We start from the raw sequence: 20,427 nt of genomic DNA on the forward strand, positions 1-20,427 counted from the left end.
TAGAACTGAACACAAATTCAGCTTTCATGTGCAACTGAATAAAATAAAATTATAATATCAGAAAGATATTACTTTAAATTCCTCTACCACTGGACGATTGAACAGAAACTCTTATCATCAACTAAGCTGATTAAACACATTTATTGTTGAATGAACTCAGGGGAAGTACAGAATATGTCTGTACAGACAGACCAATGGAAAGAATGATAAACGAGTAAGTCGAATGTTGAGATATGTCATTGTTACTCTCAATATCTAGAATGATCTAAACCTAAAAAAGGCAAAGCACAAACAGAACAAACAAAACATTGTGACTGTGCACTTTTTGAGATGCAGAGACAAACAAGCCCACAACCTCCGTTAGAGATCTGCTGTTTAAAAAAAAATTACAACCCCATTATTTGCATTAAGTTTATACAGATCTTACAAAGATAGTACAAAAGAAAAATCCATCATTACAGAAATCACTGAAACCATGAGACTAACAAACGTAGATCTATAAGCAAATTAAATACAAGAGCACTGGGCTGGACAGCAGTAAGGTTGAATACAGTATAAAACATCTGGCTTAGTGAGAGAACCGTCCCATTAAAGTTGCTTAAATATAGAACCACTCGTATCCTACCTTTATCTCACCAAATACGATATATTTAACTACATCCAGTGCTTAGTGGAGACGTGGAAATGTTAGTTGAACTGAGATTAGAGTTACTGGAAAAGATGTATTACCTGTGCTGACACATTCAGACAGTTCAAGCCAGCTCAGAGGTATATTTAAAAAACAAACAAACAAAAACAAAACGAAATCACCCAATCGTGATGCAAAGAGCACAGGAATCAGCGGTGTCATACAATTGTCTTGTTAGTACCATGATGATGAACCTATACGTGGTACAAATACACCAAGATGTGCCCTTCTCCATCAGTCATACAAGTGGAAGATCAGTTAGCGCACATTTATTTTGTCTATGGTTCCAAAAGCTGGTACAAAACGTGTTTTAATATGATCCCATATCATTAAGTCAACAGACAGCAGTTGTGCTTTGCCTTTTATCATAAATGTTCTTCATTTTTTAAATATTTCATAGGGTAGCTCATAGTGTTGCAATGTTGTTAAAGTATTCTGATTAGAGTTGCTGCGTTTCTTGATCAAATGTGGTCTTTTAGAGCATGTCTATATGCTCACAGACACTTCTGGGTCAAACTCGATTCCTTCACAATCCCCTCTTTCCTATTAAAGACAAGTACGACACACAAAAAAAAAAATCTGTAACTGTTATAGTTAAATCTTGCCCATTATTTAGTGTTATCGAAGAAAAAAAAAAAAAAAAAAAAGAACATAGTCTACACCCCTAATCTCTCCTCATTGACTACAGAAACTTAAAATAAGCTATCGGCATGATAAAGTGTCTACATAAACATTGACATTAAAGAGGGCCTAACAGGACAAAAGAAGAAAAATGGCAGCCACCTGAACTAAATCTTAATTTCAAGCAACTTACAGGAAAACGTAAACAAAAAGGAAACGAGAACAACGCGTACAGAAGCACAGTCAGCATCATCTAAAACTGACCCAGGGAAGGGGGAACCAAAAAGGCCTTTCTCTCCTTCCTCATAGCTAGACCTTCCACAGGCTCTCGGCTCTGGTCCTTCTGCAGCAACCGTGCAAAGGTTTCCCCGCTTTTTATTTGGAGGCAGCATTAGTAGCAGCATTCCAACTGCAGTCCCAACAAAAGGTTCAGACCCAGAAACTAAGATCATTATCAGTGTAGTGTGCCGAGACATGAATTATCTTCTTCCACAGCTTAAAGGGTGTGTAAAGCATGACAGCGTTAAAAACTCCATGCCTACCAATAAATACATGTCGAAAAAAGGCTATTTTACAAATCCAGAGATTTCTTTTTTTTTTTTTTAATAGCTGTACAGTGTCAAAGCTTCCTGGAGTGTTAAGTAGCATTTTTTTCCCCAGTTTTTCAAGGCTTCTATGGAACTGGAAGAATCATGTGAGACCATCTCATCTGGACTGATAGCACTATCTGGCATAAAGGCTGCTCCCATCATCTCATGCGCTCATCTCTCCTAATCTGCTTATTTTCTGAAAACATCTAGTGCAGTTAGCAATTATGGGAGAAATCTCTCCACGTTTTTGAAGCTGCATGCCATACTGCAGTACCTTAGTGAAAGTGGAGCGTACTGGTCCTGTCATTCGGGTGCAATACCAAGGTAACTCCCCTTACAAGACAAGGCAATGATTTCCTTATGCATTAATGTCTTCTTTCCATTGGTCCAGAGAAAGCAACTGGGGTGTGCCTCAGTTGCGTCAGGAGCACGAAGATGTTGCTACCCTTTCGATGCCAGAGTAGATTCCTTCTCCAGTAGGTACACATAGGATGCGGCCTGGCGAGGCCCAGTAAAGGAAATGTGAGAGTCTTTGTGCGACAGTCCGTTTAATTCTTAGTAGACAGGGCAGGGTGCTTATGTTAGTGGAAGGTCCCCCAAGGAGGATGAGATGTTTCGGAGAACCGCTGGTTCAGTTCCTCATTTAATTCACTCATTCAGTGGGCTCCTAAAGTGACTTGGCTTTCTATTCCCAGGTGCAATCATTGCCGCACTTCATTATCAATTAGGCTGTCCTCACCAGACTGAAAGGCTTCATTTAAGCCATTGTCAACACTGATTATTTCCTCGTCTTGTGAGGACCCCTGGCCGTCGTCCTCACCGCTGCCAGAACCAGTCTCATCTGAATTTGGCTCTTGTAGTACCTCAGCAATGTACATTTGCTGTAGGGGACAGTCAGAAATAAAAGAGTATTACAGTTTGGTACTCATCTTTATGTTTCTCTACAAGGTGTTTTGTTTTTTTTAAGGCTTGGTTCTACAGGTTCTACCATTTGTGTGTGTTTTTCCTAGTTTATCCTTAACTGAAATGTATTGTTAAACAAGAAGCATGCTGATTATACTCCCTTTGTCTCTTCCGTTTAACCTTGTCAGGGTTGTGGCCGGGGCTGGAGCCCATCCCAGCTACTATAGGGTGAGAGGCAGGGTACACCCTGGACAGGATGTCAGTCTGTCGCAGGGCTAACACAGACAACTATCGGCAATTTAGTGTTTCCAATGAACCCATCTCCACTAACTGCATGTCTTTGGACTGTGGGAAGAAGCCAGAGTACCCAGAGAGAACCCACGCAAACAAAAAAAGACCCTTGCCTGATGGTGGAATTGAACTCAGGGCCTTCTTGCTGTGAGGCAACAGTGCTAACCACCATGCTAACACGCTGGCCTACTGATTAACTGTACCCCACTAACTGCATGTCTTTGGACATGCAGGGGACAACGGGAGTATATCTCTTTGGCAATCGTGGTCTTGGATAGGTAGGTTTCTTAACAGATTCTGTTTGATGCATGCATCTTGTGTTCATATATGGATGTGTTTTGCTTGCCATCATTAAAAATACTAGCACCTGCCACTGCCACCCTTCAGCCTCCTAACAGATATAGCTACAGTATCAATTTCAAAATCAAGCAAGTTAGATAATTTTGGTTGTACAGCCTGCTGTAGTGAAGTTCTTCACAATCTCACCCCATCCATAATTCATCTGTAAACTAACATTGCTCCACATGCACTGAAAAAGCACAATTGTGCATTAAAACTATATGTTACCCATCTTTGTCCTTTGTTTTTGACTTCAGCTACTAAAGGCTTTGGCAGAGCATCCTGCTTTTTAACAGGATGCTCTGAGGTTCATGTTGACATTGATAAACCACTGAATACATACCGCTGCCTTGTTGGCAGCAGAAGGACACGCTGAGTCTCCATTTTCCGATCCGTCCACAGCCTCTGTTTCAATCTGACAGAGAAAACACACATTGAAAGTAGTTGAGCATGAGACTAGAGTAAAACACTAGAATGGCTAATCAGCACGATTCTAAACAGCAATACGCTATAAAAAGTGACCATCTACCAACCTTGTAGTTGTGAGCGCTGAAATATTTAAAATACCCAAAGATGACGTGACAGAGGCAAATGATGATTGTGATGATCAAAACCACAAATGTAAACATGGATGTTGCGGCTGAAAACCCTGGAGGAAAGAACCGGGAGAGACATTTATTGCACTGGGATCTGTCTTTCATAAATAACACCAGGCAAGTGTTAAGGACCAGAGTGGCCTCTAGGTGGAGTCGTCTTCCTACCCGAGCGAACAGTGGAGAAGAAGAGAAGCCAAAACAGGCAGAGGATAGGAGCAGCCACCACTTGGTTTACAGCTCCAGAATGGATCTTCTTGTCCAATTTAGATGGCAGATACGCATAATACATGTTGTATCTGTCTGCTAGGTGTTTTAGCAGCATGTACATCAGCCCTGCACAGGGAACAGAGGCAAGCCAATCAGTAAAGCTAATCCAATTAGGCCTGCCGATAAGCCACTGTATAAAGAACTGAATCACTGCATGCTGTCTGTCCTCTACATGTTTATCCTGCTGTAATTTAATCAGCAAACCATGTTAAAGTGAAACAGGAGCAAGCTAGCGGGGCTATTAAACAGCAGAACTCACCGAAAGGGACTATGATTGGGCAGGTTATGCTGTAGGTCATAACCACAGTGAAGACACACATCATCCAGGCATAAGCTGCCCCAAACTGGAACTCATAAGCCTGGTGCTATAAAGAGACAACAAGCCAACTTAAAACAAACATTTTAACTACCAAATGTGGCTTTTTTTTTTCTTTGAGTAATAATCGACAGTTGTTATAAAAAGGTTGGATTACATAGTTTTCACCATTGTATTTCAGCACACAGTACAAACATAAAAGTGGCAGTGAAACAACCACAATCACACCAGGCGATTTAAAATATTACTCAAACATTTGATCCAATATGAAAATTGTCAGAGAAAATTTTTCAAACTAGTCAAGTATCTCATGTCAGCAATACTCCAAAAGCCCAAGACATTTATGTAAATATCTTTTCACATTAAGAGCACTGCACATAGTGCATCTACCCTTCTGTGCCCTTATTCCCATCATATGGTCTCACTAACCCTTTTGACATTCTTTCTGTCAGCTGCAGAGCGAGCCAGACAGAGGCGGATCATGTACATCAGTAAACCAGGAATCCTCAGCAAGTCCATGGCATTACCGATGAATGCAGATGCTATGACATAGTTTACAAAGAAGGCTCCATTGTCAGGAAGGAAAACACACCTAAAAAGCAAAGAAAAAAGAAGCAATCATCAAAAATACTAAAATGAGCTTTGAAAATTATTGCAGGATTCAGTTTCATTACAGATTAATTCAAGATGTTTTTGGTATTGCTAAAGGACTGATATAAATATTAAATACATTCAAATCACATACTGCTCTATATATAATAGCATAGCACTGTGCCGTACACTACTCACTCAAATCTTATTTTAGCTTCCTGCAAGAAACTTTTGTCAAAAAGCCACCGGAAGAAAACATCCAAACTGCAAAGAAACAGGAAATGAAATTAATTATCTGAAATATTTCAGATGCTTGTACTGCTGGGCAGCGCAAAATAAAAACATACTTTACCTGGTGAGTCCAAGAGAGGGCAACAACAGGACCATAAAGATCAAGAAAGTGTAGCATTTATGCATCGTAGTCCTGTTTTCTCCTGACCTATACAACCAAATAAAAAGGTGAACACATTAAATTATGCAATACACCAAATCACTTTAAACTTAAAATAAATACTACATAACTCAAATACTGTTGACCGCAGAGAATTTAAACCGTACCGGGTCCAGTGCCTTTCGAAGAAGGCAGAGTAGTAGACGACAGTAGGAAGTAGGGCAGAGAAAGACCACAGGAGGAGGGTGGGGAAGAACTGGGTGATGATTGGATTCTGAGGAACAGATCAGACAGACGAGGATGTGTTTATGTAACTAAACAGGTGAATTCATGTGCTTCTGTATTAGGATGCAGACTTGTTATGCCTTGAACTCAAATGCTAAGAGAAAAACATGAATATGCTTATAACTTAAAATTTAATCAAGCATTCAAATTTTGGGACGCTCACATTTAAGTACTCCACTGGTTTGGTAACATTGAACTTGTCCATGGTGGAGATGATAATGGCAGGAGTGGTGAGAAAGAAGAGGAGGATGAAGAGGATACTGTTGATTAACAAGCAGCGGAGCCACCACTTCAATCCTCCCAGTGACAGATGATCCCTGTGGGATAAAGGTTATACAGCGGTTAGACTGACACAGTCTGATGACCTGCAGTTACAGACACAGCTGGCTGGTAAACTGATACTGCAGCTTAAAAAACAATAGCTCATCTGGAGTGAGGTAGTATTTTTTTTGAAAAATGGACTCATTACATCCCAAGCAGCCCTACTGTGGTTTTGCTGTGTGGGGGTGTTGTGTAGATCTCACCCCACTAAGCAAGCCACAGTTGCTTAGTAGCAGATGTGCCTTGGCTGATTTTCTTAGAGTAGAACGGCTGATAAAATAAAACCTCAGTTTTAGTTCCCTTCCACCCACCCTGTCTTTGTGACTTCTATTTCACCCAGAAACCTTATTATTACTTCCCCACATCCCGTCGCCTTATATGGGTAAGTAATGGGACTGAATCAAATTAATCAGTTAAGAGCGTTATGAATAAACAGTTACGAACAGCAGCAGCACTTGTTACTTAAATGTGTTCTTACCAGTAAACATTTTGTGGATCAGGGGCATAGGCGATGGTCCATTTTTGTGTATGCAGTTTGCCGCTGAATATAGAGCTTCTGGGCTCACGACGGCACTGACAGCCATGACACTTGCAGGCATTGAAGTCCTTTAAAATTCTGGGAACAGAGATCGTTGGGTAATGAGCCAAAGAGCTTGTCAGTTCAAAAACAATGCAGCAGACACATATACATTTATTTTCCCATGAGGGTAAGCGTACGTACATTGCAGCTGTGCCTTCATCCTCGAAGGTGACAAAAGCCATTCCTAAAGGTTTCGAGTTGATCTTCTCCCTCTCCTTCCTGCATTGTTCTTTTAAGCTTGCCTCCAAACGGGTATAGAAGCTCACTGCCTCTTCCTATGAAAGACAAAAAAAAAAAAAAAGTGATGATATTTTTTAATGGTTTACTGGGATACACTGGGATTACTGTGTGAATGGGTGGATGACTGAATGTGTCAAGCGCTTTGGGGTCCTTAGGGACTAGTAAAGCGCTATACAAATACAAGCCATTTACCATTTACCAATGTGAAACTGTTGCATTTAACCAGTAAAAGCCATTTAGTGTGTTAAGGGGTTACACAGTCCCATAGCTTCATGAAGGAGCAGTGGAAAAACCATGAATTTTTAACCTGATCAAAAAGATTCAGTTCATACCCATACCTATTCAACTGATCTCACTACAGAGTCCACACTTCATACATTATGTTTCGACATAAGCTACACCAGTATTAGAATGCACTGTTTTAAGGTAAAGTTATACTCACCTGTTCACACCCTTTAACGATACAACAGCACAGGTGTCCACAGGGCTTTGGGTTGACCATGGTAATCTTCCCCTGTGTCTTCAGGTCAATAAAGAATTTCTTACTGCGTTCTGTCTTTTTCCTGAAATTAACGCATCAGCAATTAGGATTACTGAAGATCTTCAAACACGCAAACACATATTTGGTTAAAACATTGTTACCTTTCAGTGCTAAGATACATCAAATTGGCTACATCGTAACAGAGACGAGTTTCCAGTACACGACAATTATATGCCTTCCTGTGAACCAAGGGCAGAGAAGGAGACAAAATGAGTCCATTTTAAAGTACAACGATTCATAACACATTCCTTAGATCAGCACAGGGACTTTTCAAATATTACAATAGCATCTGCAAGTCAAAATACCGGGGACACATATACAATTGCAGTTAATACTGTTTGGTCAGGTAGGATCTGAGCCAAACCACCCCAATCTCAATCTTAAACCACTGTGGCACGTGTCTTACTTAATTCTGCTCATCTGCCTTCTATTACGGAGAATTACACATACAGTCCTGCCATTGTCTGATCCTAACCTTAAAAGCCATGACGATGCAACTCTTAACAGAAAAAGGAATGGTTCTCATCTAACTTAATAGAGTTACTGCAAAGCAGCCATGACACCAAAGTACTGTACCATTTATATACACAGATAAAGTCTCATTATAGTTAAAATTAACCGTGGAGCTGGGGGCAAAATCCTTACTCAAAGTGCTGGTTTATCTCCTTTTCTTCTGCATATTTGGAGATCCCATTTATGAATAAAGTGCGTTTAACCTACATGGAGATGAAAAAAAAAGCGACAATCACTAACACCACACAGACTGACGTGTATCCAAACATGGTTTTCTGAAACCGTGCCACCCACCAGGTCATCCTCCTTGTATTGCATTTTGGATGTGTGCCGTCTCATGCTGTACACCGTGAGTAACAAGTAAAGAAATGCAAAGATGGTGTGCAGCCACAGTAGTGCGTTACTTGAAAAACAGAATGTAAAAAGGATTTGATTAGTGGCACAAAGGGAAGACCCAATTAACTTCTTTAATAGCATTTTATGCTGTATAAAACGGACGCTCCGTTACTCACTCTGCTCCGAGATTTCCTATAGTGGTTCGCCCAAAACTATAGGCATTGTTTTCTGTGGAAAGAAAAAGCGAAGCAAGAGAATCACTTGATTGAAAAGCAACCTCTGCACAGAACACAGCAAGGAAATGTGGAAAGTGGTTTTAATTGGGAGAAAAGTAAAAGGATCATTTTTTTTTGTAGGAAAAAGAATCGTTTGACTACTGACCTTCCAAAAATCTAAAAAGTGCTTATACCCTAGTAACCAATTACCTGTTAGTTTAGCAAATGACTATCCTCGCACAAGTGAAAGAACATAACTGGTAACACACAACATTGATCTGCAGTAACATACAACACCAACAACTGCATTGGTTCTGTGCATTATAAGTTTTCTAAAACAGTCACAGAACTGCGCAGATCTACGCAGCAGAGAAGGTTGTCAAAAGGTTAACCCCGCCCCCCAACGAAAAAAACAAAACAAAAAAACAACAAGAACCCCAAATCAGAATAAAGATAAAATACCAAAAACCAAAGGAAAAGAAATAAAATAAACAAAAGCAGCAACCTGGTCAAACATTTAGAGAAAAACTATCGTAAATATTTAAAATAAAATGTAGCCTCTTAAATGTTACTCTTATTCACCTAGCAGATTTCCAGAAAAGTTCACTGGCAAGATGATGCCAACAGAGAGCACGCCCACCACTACTAACAAGCCAATGATGTGGCGCTGAAAGGACAAGTAATACACTGCATCGTCACCGCACTTTTCCCTTATCTCGTCTTCCCTTTAGAAAGAAAACAGGGGACACCTTGATCATTATTCAGAACAAAGAAAATTGCAACCTTTTATATAAAATAGACTTTAAAACAGGCTGACTCACTTGATCCGGAATATAGAAGTTAACCAGTCGCAGAACCCCTAAAGAAGAACAGCACATATTTCACAATGTTGTACCAGTTTTCCTGTTTTATTATTGTTACTATTATCATCATCAAGATTATGCAGCAGCAATAGCACACTTACTGTGTCTCTATGATCAAAATCCACCGAGCTAGAGACTGATGTGAGGCGCTCATAGCGTTCATGCATGTCAGATGTAGTAGGAGAAACCATGCTATATGAAAAAGACACAACACACAGCATTTGCATGACATTACACAACTACCCAACATCACCATATACCATACAAGGATATTAGCTCTAGCTTTCAGGACAAAGGATAAACCTTCAGTATGGCAAAGGTAATGACACAAAGCAAACACGCTGTGAAATGATCTGAAGAGATTGACCCAAGGTAATGCTGTGTGTGGTTCACAGCAGATTTAAGGTGGTAAACCAGTAAACCTCAGAAACAATCTCTGCAGCCACATCTCATGCAGTGTTAGGAGCTAAGCGCTACAGGTTATTTGCACCGTTGCTGTCAGAATAAATGGTGCAATAAAAATGACACGGCAGAAACCATTTACAGAGGAAGAAACAGAAACAAAGCAACAATCCAGAGACAGACTTGGGGAGTTCTTCCAGCAGAGCCATAGGTTGTCCTTGCTAAATCTATTTACTTTATACGAATTTAATGCATGCCCCTGAGAGGAAATGGCAATTGATTTTACATATATCATTATGAAGAGAACTCCGACTCTGCTGGAATTATTATTTTACTCAGAGTTCAATACTACTGTAAAAGATGACATCACCCGGGATTCTAAGAAATCTGATGGAATGAGTAAGGAGCCTGACGCTGGAAAAATCAGTCCTCTTGCACATGCCAGGTCTAGTACACAGGTTACACTGTAGGTGCTCCATGTTAGGGCCTGTCTATGAATAACCACAGATCAGGTAAGTATTACCTTTCCCCGCAAGCATCCTGTGTGTCTTGCTCATGCGGTGTGCTCACACAGAAGAAGCCCGTGCTTCATAAAGAGGTCAATACACAGATTAGCAGACAAAGATCCGATTAGGACAGTGAGAGAGGACAGGGACACCCAACGGCAAAAGCATGAGAGCGACAAAGAAAGGAGAATGAGTCGGAGCCTGGTGCTAGGAAATGCCTGAAGAAGGAAAATGCCAAACCATCAAGAGTTTAAAAAAAAAAAAAAAAAAAAAAAAAAAAAAGAGGAAAAACACGAAGAAACCAGTGCACCCTGAGCAGAGAGGAATTATGAGTAAGACGGTCTACAGAAAGTCAAAAGGAAAGAAGAAAAACTCAATGATAATGAGAGATAACATACAATTCCTGTTCTTCCAGACGACTGTAAAATGTATCCCTTTTTCTTCTATAATAAAAAAGAAAAAAAAAAAGTAAATCAAAGCCATTCAGTTTAGTTAAGAGGAAATCACTCTGTTGGGGAAAAAACAAGGGAACTGGTTTAGAGAAAATCTGGGTAGGCATATTACACCACAAGCATACCAATGAAGGTTTCTGTTCACACTAGGATACATTATCCAGCCATACACACGTGTTCAGGACCTGGGATGTAGTAACCACTTTGTTTTTGCAGCTGTAACAAAACATTCATCATATGTAATCCCCGTTTTTGATTGTCCAACTTTCCTGGAGAGGTAACAGCCTCTTTTCAAAACATGAAAAAAAGACAATGATCTGAAGTCAGCACAGTGTCGTGGGACAACAAACTACATTTCCTGTCTGTTACAAAAGTGTTCCATGCTGCCACCCCCCTCCCATCCTCCCACCATGCTGCAACCTCATCCTCTGCTCACATGCAGCTGCAAAAATAGTCTAGCTGCAACATCACACAAACACAGCAGGGGGGACATGGGTAATGGAGCACTGTGTCATGTAGTTCCCAGAGTTCACAGTCAAAGAGGTCTGAATTCAGTCTCTTAATCCGATCCATTTAATTTTATGGTGTAGCCCTAAAATCATTCTTTGTTAATAGGCATCTATTTGGCTGCTTCCAAAACTTTTCTAGTTAAGCATCCTAATTTATCTGGCAATAATACATCATCATACAATAGCACGAACTACAGTCTTCCGGGCTTAGATGTGGACATTAATGTTGATGAACTAGGGGTACATAAAATAGTTTAATTATTTTTTGCTTCTTTGTCAATTTCAGGCTTTTTCCTTATAATGTCAAAGTGGATAAACTATGTATTGAAGTACAAACCATCACATGGCAGACTGAAAGGGTGCTTTTCAAGGAAAAAAAAAAAAGTGCTGAAACGGACTTCCTGTCTGGGCTAAAATCTTCACGATGTCTGCTTCTGTCAGAGGAATTAGCCTCCTCTTCTGGGTCAAAAAACATCCAAAAGGAAACGATGGCAGGACTTAAATTACGACTCTTGTAGGGCTAAATGATATAATTTATATTTTTACAAACAAATCAATTATCTGTTTTCAGGCCTAATCTATTAGGTTATTTTATTATGATTAAAATTAGTTTAAAAAAAAAAAAAAAGCTTGAAAACTAGTTTGAAAAGTTGTAAAATGTAAAAATCAAATCAGCAATCCTGCGGAGCAGGTGTGTCAAACATAAGATCCAGGTGCTAGAATTGACACGGCCCAACGGAAGGCTGGAAATGTGAAAGATGGCAAAAGGTTTTGGACTTTTGTCTCCATTTTCAAAGGTTTTGCAGCTTTTCCTATTGATAGAGACCTCCCTTTATTCACGATAAACCAAAGGGATTAAGATACACAATTATGTGACAATAAAGTTTCTATCTATATAAATCTTTTTTAAACAGACATGCTGTTGAAATTTTACTATTTTTTCCTTATAGAACCACATTTCATGAATTGAATGTGTAGTTAAATATCTTTACACTGATAGAGTGAGCCAGACACAGTATTACACTCGGAGCTGGGCCAAATGTCTAAAGGTAAATAAACCGCAGATAAAGAAAGCTGGATACACAGCAGAGTCAAATCTCTTGCAAATTATCCAGTTAATCCGTGCCCACAAACACACATCGTCATGATTTCACCATTTTAAAAAAGGCAACATTACAATCCAACTGTGTACACGGATAACCAAAGTCTGGCAAAGTCCTAAGCTGCTCACACCTACGCTAACAAACAAGCCTTCCATGAAACTTTGGTCCAAACCCCAGCAGAAAAATCAGGCTTGCTGTTTGCCATTTGTAAAGTTACACCTAACTTAGTATAAATATTTGGTGCATAAAATATAGCATAACCATACCAGTATAAATAATTTTGTAGTTAAATAAGTGTAACACAATGAGTAGGTTAATAATTTAAAAATCTGTAGTTTAGAGAACGTGGTAACAACTCAAAGTTCAACCCTGTGAACAATGTTTTCAGTCTGTTTTATCCACCAAAAGGTAATGAATGTGTTTTTCAGCTCTGAAAAACATGAATGTGAATACATGAATGTTTTCCATTATCAACTACATTAAATACATATTTTTAGAAGACCATCGTAATACCTGGTTACGTCATCCAGAGATATGAATAACCATTACCAATCATGTTAATCCATTAAATGTACGATAAAATGAAGTTAACAGCTTTGTTGCTAGACTGGTCCAGTCTAGCAGACCAGTGTGTTCTTATTACCTTTCGGCATCAGTCACTAGAGCGAGGCGCCCATAGTCCCATGCCACTTTTCTCAAGATAGAGAACACAAACAGCAGACCCTAAAAGCACAAGAGAGAGCAGGTCAACACCTTCAGTACCTTTATTTACATTACAGGGACCTACTGAACTAAAGTTGCATAAGTGCTTCGGGCTGTTTATAGTTTAAAAACACTTTCCTGGAACTATTTTTATTTCAGTTCTTAGAATTGTAATGACAACACAATACACAATATTAAAGGGCCCACATGTGATGATGAGGATAGCATTATGCCTTACGTAAAAAGGTGCTCATAAATAGTAATGTTATGGTCCATATGAGTGACAGAAGTACTCACCAAGAAGCACATAAAGTCAAGGGCAAGGACAGTAGGCACCCCACCAAAGGGCAAACCCTGGAGTACAGTACTCCTAATTCGAGCAGAGTAACACATTTCCGTAGATTTATTGCGGGATGGTGCCGGCGATGTTCCAATGCAGTTCACTGTCACCCCCCAGAAGGTTAGTATTAAAATCAGTACCTTGTACATCACTGCAGCATGACAAGAACCTGTAAAAAGAAAGATTAATTTTAATTTATTTATTTTTTACACAACTACATACACTGAAATCATCGGTCACGCCGTCCGTCTATGTCAGCTACTTTCAGAAGACGACATCAGTGTCTGCATGCCCAGTAAATGATCAGAAATGGAAGGGGGACAACCAGAAAGGCCCTGTCACACAAGATAATGTCATTTTATTTCCCATTTTAATGACCAGCTGGTGTTTCCGTCATGTCAATAATCACATGTTGGAGAAGCAACTTCTGACCGCACAACAACTGAAATCCTGCTTTTAAAACATAGTACACTTTCTGTTCCCTCTTTACAGACACTTTTGGTGTTAATGACACATATTTAACTTTGTACTGAATTCATGGGAAACAACTGTGGTAAGCACAAATTATACTCTGCGCATCTTGGCAGTCAGCTAGCAGACATTTCCTTTTCATTCCAGCAACAGTAACGAGACCAACACTGTAATCGCACGAGAGAATTGTTTCTAGACAACATCAAAGTCAGCGTTTACGTCATTAACATGAGTCCAGTCAGGCTTAAAAGATCTGGCCTACTGGGATAAGCCTACCAGTAGCAAAATTTCTCTAATCCATTTCAGAAGGAAACAAACAGCTGACTTAAAAATCTACTTAAAGGATAATGATTAAAAGATACTGACATGTTTAAAAGTCTGAGCGTTATAATGAATTATGGGAGAAGTATTTCAAATCCCAAAAAGGATTTTACTACAAACATTTCAAAGTGAGTTTAAGTTTAGCTTAATTTTCCTCTCTAGCACACAGAAAAATGATAGATTACTTCAGACTACTTAAGGTAAATATTTGCTGACCCAGAAAAAGGATAACATTTGTCTGGAAATAAATGTAAATTACTACTACTGTATCAAATATTAGGGCCATCCTAATAAAACACTAGCCATCCATTCAGTGCTTTTACCCTCTGAGACTTTAACATATAGAAGCTCTGGACCCACCATGCTACAGAGTCGTCATATAAATGTAAAAGTATTACAGCATTCTGGCTGGCAGGGAGGACACAAAACATCATTTTTAAACCTAATTAAGCAGGGCAACACATTTAGAAGACTGGTTATTTCACACATACTAACCAAAAAGCTGTTCTGAGAAGAGCTGGAGAGGGCGTTTTCATAGTTGGACTGCTATACTTGTGCCCTTCTACCCACTATTATCAGCAGCAACCACAATGCTGCTCATCTGCCATAACACTAAGTCATTTATCCGCTCCCTGGAATGCTGTGACTTCACTCAAGAGGGACGTAGCTGGAGCTGAACAATACGCCGATAGAGACCACAGAGTTCAACTGGACCGGTCTCAACCCAATGAGGACACAACGCACATGCCCACGGTACATTCAGCAACACTGAACCACTGCAAAAGCAGACACCAGCAACTTAAGTATATCAAGAAGAACATACTGTAAGACCTGATACACACATTATATTATATATTATTTGTGATAGTAAGCCTAACAAATCAAGTATTAATTGGATTCTTGAGTGATGTCATCCACCATAATATACAAATCCCACAACTGTATAGATTTACAAATCTGACAGTTTAACCAAGTACCGAATGTATTTTGTTATGTAATGTAGTTTAAAATAATCTGAACTCATCCAGTTGTGGGTTGAATCAAATATGGTTGGAAAATCCAAAAAGTTGACAGTTTTTAAAAAAAGCTTTGAAGTAGAAAGTTGTTGTTTTTTAACAATACAGTAAAACTGCAATAAAGAATTTTCTTTTTATGCTTATTTTTGATTATACTATACTAAAAAGGTATTTTGGGGTAAAAAAAAAAAATGTTTTAATGGTGTTACTACACTAGGACTTTTCTAGTTTTACTGAATCAAAGGGCTTCACGCCTGCCTGCCTCCCCCCCCCACACACACACAATATTTTGGTCGCTACCGTCATCTTGTCTCCTTAAACCTGCTTTCTTACCCAATTATCTGCATTCACATCACACTGAGGTGTCTGTAAACATAACTTCCCTTCCATTTAGTATTTCTTGTTAAAAATGCATTGACTACACACTGGAATTTCATTGCATTACGTTTCTTATCAAGCAAAAAAAGACTGATGATTACGCCGATATACGTATTTGAAGTGCATTTCTACATTGCCTCTAGAGACATCAAAAGTAAAAAGAAATATTAACTTATCAACAAATGATCATCAAACATCAAGCATTTTATGTGTATTAATTGCTTTTAAATGGATTTTAATGTCTGAACGCATTGTAACAGATTTTTGGCTATAACAGTTGTGATTGATATGGAGAAAGGATGTGGCGCTCACATGTATTCCATGAGGTCATCGTCTTAATCTTTATTTTCCACCTTCCCTTTACTGTAAACAGTGTGTAACATTAGCTAACACCAGCTTAGGAATAGAGTCTGTGTACATCGACCAGCAGCTTCTTCACATTAGCACAGTGAAACTTGTGGTTGAAAGTTCAAAGGATCAGTAGCATCAGTAATAAAGTGCCTGTGTTCTGTAGAGAACATACAGTGTGGACATTTCTTACAATGATAATGCAAGGTTACTTTTTATTTCATGAAATCCAAAAAACCCCAAACAAAAACAAAACTATAACTGGCGCAATTGTTTCAAACCCAACATGTTACTTAGTAACCCAAGCCATTTTACAATCTGCATTAGGAATGTGCACTTACTCATCCTTGCAAATCACTTCAAGTCATAACCTAGCCCATCTATTCTGTTTAGGATCTATGCTCAGATATCCCATGAAGTGAAGTTCAAATTTTGGGCACTGTGAGGGCCCAGCTTATGTTTGATAGTTCATGGGTGAACTACTAATACATTTTAGAGTGCAGCCTTCCTTTTAATGTCAGTATCTTCCCTAATGACACAGCATTTTCATCTGCAAAAACAGAAAATTTCCATCCCTATGATTAACAAGTACAGTACTGCTTCCTATTCTCTCTAAATATACCTTTGGCAACTGTGGCCAAAGGGCAGCATTTTAACTTATCTGTATAGAGCACTCTTTCCAGACCATCCTGTGTTGTTTACAGACATATGCGGTTTTTTTGCTCTGCCTCACAGGGATATTTTGTTTGACAGCTCTACTGCAGACATTTCCTTCAAATTTGTTACTCATATGAATGATTCAAAGAAAACAGAAGCCTAAAATTGCCTTTTTAGACCAAAACTTGCGACACCAATCAATAATAAGAGTTCTGTTTTTCCTGCATGGAGTCATTTTTGGCACAATTTGTTAGACCCAAAGCAAATCAGCTCCATTGTAATAATGTTTTAACCAGTTTTATTAATATAATGTATAGATTTCAGTCAAATAAGCAAACAATGTGTCACCACTACATGGTCCTTCCAAGCCAAACATTTAACATTGATATAATTTAAGCAGAAGACATTGACTGAAAGAATGACAGATAAATAAACTATAATGAAGATGATATACAACCTCAAACTTAATCCAAAACCTGGAGGTTTGTTTAATTTTTGTTAGTAAAAAAAACTAAAAACGATTTATACTTGGAATACACAATAAGGAACTTTAATTTGCAATATTTCCTTAACCAATAAACCAATGAAATTTTCATCAAGGGCTGATTTTTCTTGCTTTTGATTGCAACTAACATCAAATCCAAAGAGCATTTGAATTACTTAAAATTTGAACAGCGCCATCACTGTGTGATCATAGCATGACTCAGCGTTGCATAAATATTGTACAACCTTTCCACCTGACGCTAGTTGTCATGGTACCATCAGTCTGGCTTGCTTCCTCCAACTACAAATATGAGGAGGGTGAATGTAATGGGAGGATAGTCAAAGCTTTTCCATCTGAAGCTCGAGTAAAATTCACTCTAGACCATTTGTTGCAGCTTAAAAGAAAGAAAAATATTCTTTGTTTCAATTTCTCAGATACTATAGCCATTTAATTAGTCAGCAATAATCACAGGAAAATCTCTACTGCAACAAATGAAATGAAAACAGACAAACAGACTTCCTAATTCAATTTGATGCCTTAATACAGACACATGCACACCCTTTTTTTTTTTTAAAGGCCACATTCATCTTAATGCACAATGTTGCAAAACTCTCATATTTTACATGTATAATTAGCAACAGCACACATATTTATGCCATTACCGCATGAGAGTCATTTCTTCTTTAACCATCCTAAGTCAAATATTTGAACAGGCTTTTTTCCCCCCCCCTACCAGTGCTTTAAAACACTGGGTTAGGTCGCAGATTTGCAGCTGTCAAGTAACACTGGCTTACTTTGCCAGCTAAATATAGTGAAATATAACACATGGTGGACACACATGAGGCGCTTGCAGGAAGCTGAACTGGTTTTGGTCAACTCACAATAAGTTGCTATGACATGTGACTTGAAAAAACAAAAACTGTTATTTCATTTGTATTTTTTTACGAGTGTTGTTGAACCAGCAGTCACCTTGTAAAATTTTTCCTGGCGCTCATAACAGCAGCACTCAATGTATACAACCAGTGAACAAGTACTTCTTATGCATCTCATTCCAACTGACTTTCTGCCATCAGCTTTTCAAACACTGCGTGATAAACTTATCAGCAATGTGAAACTGGAAAAACAAAGAATCCGTGCACACCCTATAAGAAAACTGCCAAGGGAACCTGGCAGAGACAGCATGTCCACAACTGCTCATTTATTCAAACTATACTTTTGAATCCACTGGTACCTTTTCCTCTTTGTGATCAAAAAACCTCCTTTACATTTTAATGAATTTGTGCTCTGCATTAAGACAATTATCAGACTTCACAAGAGCTTTCCAATAACGTTGATGGCTGATAATGCAGAATTGCATCTATTTGAATTGTTAGCCAGTAAATCATTGACAAACACACAAAGGCTCAGCTTTGATTATCACAGATTTTGACAATGTCAGGCTGATTTCATAATGTCCTCAAGCATTAAGTTACAGTGAAAATGCATAAATTCAATAACAAAGATAATTTGCTATCCTAATAAAACTAGACAACAAATTGCAGCTGATGCTATATTATAAAAGACTACCACACAGTACAACTGAGCCTTAAGAGTTACATAAATCCAATGAAATGCATTATGCCTGTAAAAGTAATCCAGCTACTGTAATTTAATTCCAATTTAAATAAAAATGAAAGGAGGCACATGTTCCAATCTACTGAATTCACTGATAGGACAGAAAATCTGTTTTTAAAGTTGTAGTGGTTGTAATGAGGTTTAATGCAAAGGGAAGGTTATCCATTTCAGTGTCATTATTAATTCAAGACTGGGCAGCTGGATGGAATTTAAGGCATCCATTTGCATTCAGACTGAAAGGTGCTTTTATGTATATTTTTCATATTTATGGAAGCAAGGCCTGGCCAAAGAAAGGCTTGTATTTCACAAAGCAGTTAAAATAAGGCATTGAAGAAGGAGAAGAAAAATGGAAGGGCCCTTTGTTTTGCAGCTTATATGAAAACGGTATCAGTGGCAACATGTCAGAGGTATACTTTTTCAAAGGTTTTCCCCATTTATGCTTATTCATGCTATTGCACCACATTATGAGCAAACAATACGCCTGGTAGCAGCCTGTGCTTTCCCTGTATAGGCTACGCACAAGTATAGCATTTAGTTTTATATCCAAGCTACCACCAGCCATCAGTTCGTGAAGAAGCCAAAGTCAGAAGAGCCAGTAGATTTTAGCTTTTTACTATGATGCAAATCCCAAGACAAAGCGATTAAAACCACCCTGATGGACATCCGAGTAATGTTCGGAATTATTGATCTTCTATTGATTAGCTAAACCCTTGTCAAACTACTGCCTTTGAACACGCAGCTTAATGTCACGACTGCAAATTAAAGCTTCATTGTCCAACGCCTCCAAGCACAAGCAGTCTCTGCGTAGCCATGAAATTATAAGGAACTCCAAATATTCTTAAAAGCTTTTATGACGAACACTCTGGCATGTCACCATTGATCCACCAGATCGTGGAAAAAAAGGAAAAAAAAGATCATTAAGAAACTGGCTTGTTCTTGGGCGTGTAGTGCGAGAAGGGCAACTGAAATAAAACCAACCTTAAAGCACATTTTTTAACAAAATAATAACTATCAACAAGGTTAATTTTTGTTTCATAACTTCCATGAACTGTGTAAACAACCAGCTCTCAATACAGCTGAGGCTAGTTAGCCTGACGCTAATAGTAACTGCATGTTTACCCTCTTATTGTTTGACAGGAGCTTACGACGGGCTTTCGCTACTGTAAACGACAAAGTAATATTTTTATTTTTTATTTCTGCGAACTGCTGGTATAAGTTTACTGATAAGAAAATCAACTTACCTTGATATGCTACGCAGAAGGGACAGAAACTTTAACAAATTGCTAAGGTGAGCTAGCAATCAATTCAGCTAACGTAGCCCCGTAACGTAGCAAATAACAGGTGGAGAGTGTCCAGCATTTAAAGACCGTCGACTGATTTCGACCCAGTGACTGTGTGTCCACCAACAGCCAGCTGGAAGTAGTTTGTCGAAGTGTCAGTACTAAGACAAAAGTTACTAGCACCGTCTGTGAGCCGGTTAAACAACTATCGCTAACCCAACCAGTTACACTGGAGGCAGCCCGGGTTGGAGCGTGTCTTATGCAGAAGTAGATCACATAGGCATAGTCTCCATAAGGGAGCGCTTCACCGTGTAGCTTCTATTCTGTTTTATTTCTACAATTCCGCTGGCGCCTCTC

General features: G+C 38.8%; 1 protein-coding gene across 3 annotated transcripts; it reads right to left on the bottom strand.

Annotated features, from left to right (window-relative positions):
• Positions 1-126: 126 nt before the first annotated feature.
• On the bottom strand, positions 127-20,411 carry LOC102202074 (CSC1-like protein 2). 3 transcript variants are annotated; one of them, XM_005749315.2, is made up of 24 exons: positions 20,032-20,411; positions 13,459-13,670; positions 13,103-13,182; positions 10,413-10,475; positions 9,589-9,679; positions 9,446-9,483; positions 9,207-9,349; positions 8,586-8,637; positions 8,368-8,476; positions 8,206-8,276; positions 7,662-7,739; positions 7,462-7,582; positions 6,921-7,054; positions 6,678-6,815; positions 6,042-6,195; positions 5,761-5,867; positions 5,555-5,641; positions 5,401-5,466; positions 5,041-5,203; positions 4,555-4,660; positions 4,194-4,361; positions 3,966-4,081; positions 3,776-3,847; positions 127-2,780 (listed from the first exon to the last, which is right to left on the bottom strand). In XM_005749315.2, exons 2-24 carry the CDS (start codon positions 13,648-13,650, stop codon positions 2,601-2,603), a joined length of 2,529 nt encoding a protein of 842 aa, XP_005749372.1. In that variant the 5' UTR covers positions 13,651-13,670; positions 20,032-20,411; the 3' UTR covers positions 127-2,600. The 3 variants fall into 3 exon arrangements, with proteins under 3 accessions (XP_005749372.1, XP_005749373.1, XP_005749374.1); XM_005749316.2 differs by lacking the exon at positions 10,413-10,475 and adding an exon at positions 10,794-10,838 and having other exon boundaries at positions 20,032-20,408; XM_005749317.2 differs by lacking the exon at positions 10,413-10,475 and having other exon boundaries at positions 20,032-20,407.
• Positions 20,412-20,427: the final 16 nt, after the last annotated feature.

This window comes from Pundamilia nyererei, unplaced genomic scaffold (assembly GCF_000239375.1).
Source record: "Pundamilia nyererei isolate P.nyererei 1_Seehausen unplaced genomic scaffold, PunNye1.0 scaffold00241, whole genome shotgun sequence".
NCBI classification, from domain to species: domain Eukaryota; kingdom Metazoa; phylum Chordata; class Actinopteri; order Cichliformes; family Cichlidae; genus Pundamilia; species Pundamilia nyererei.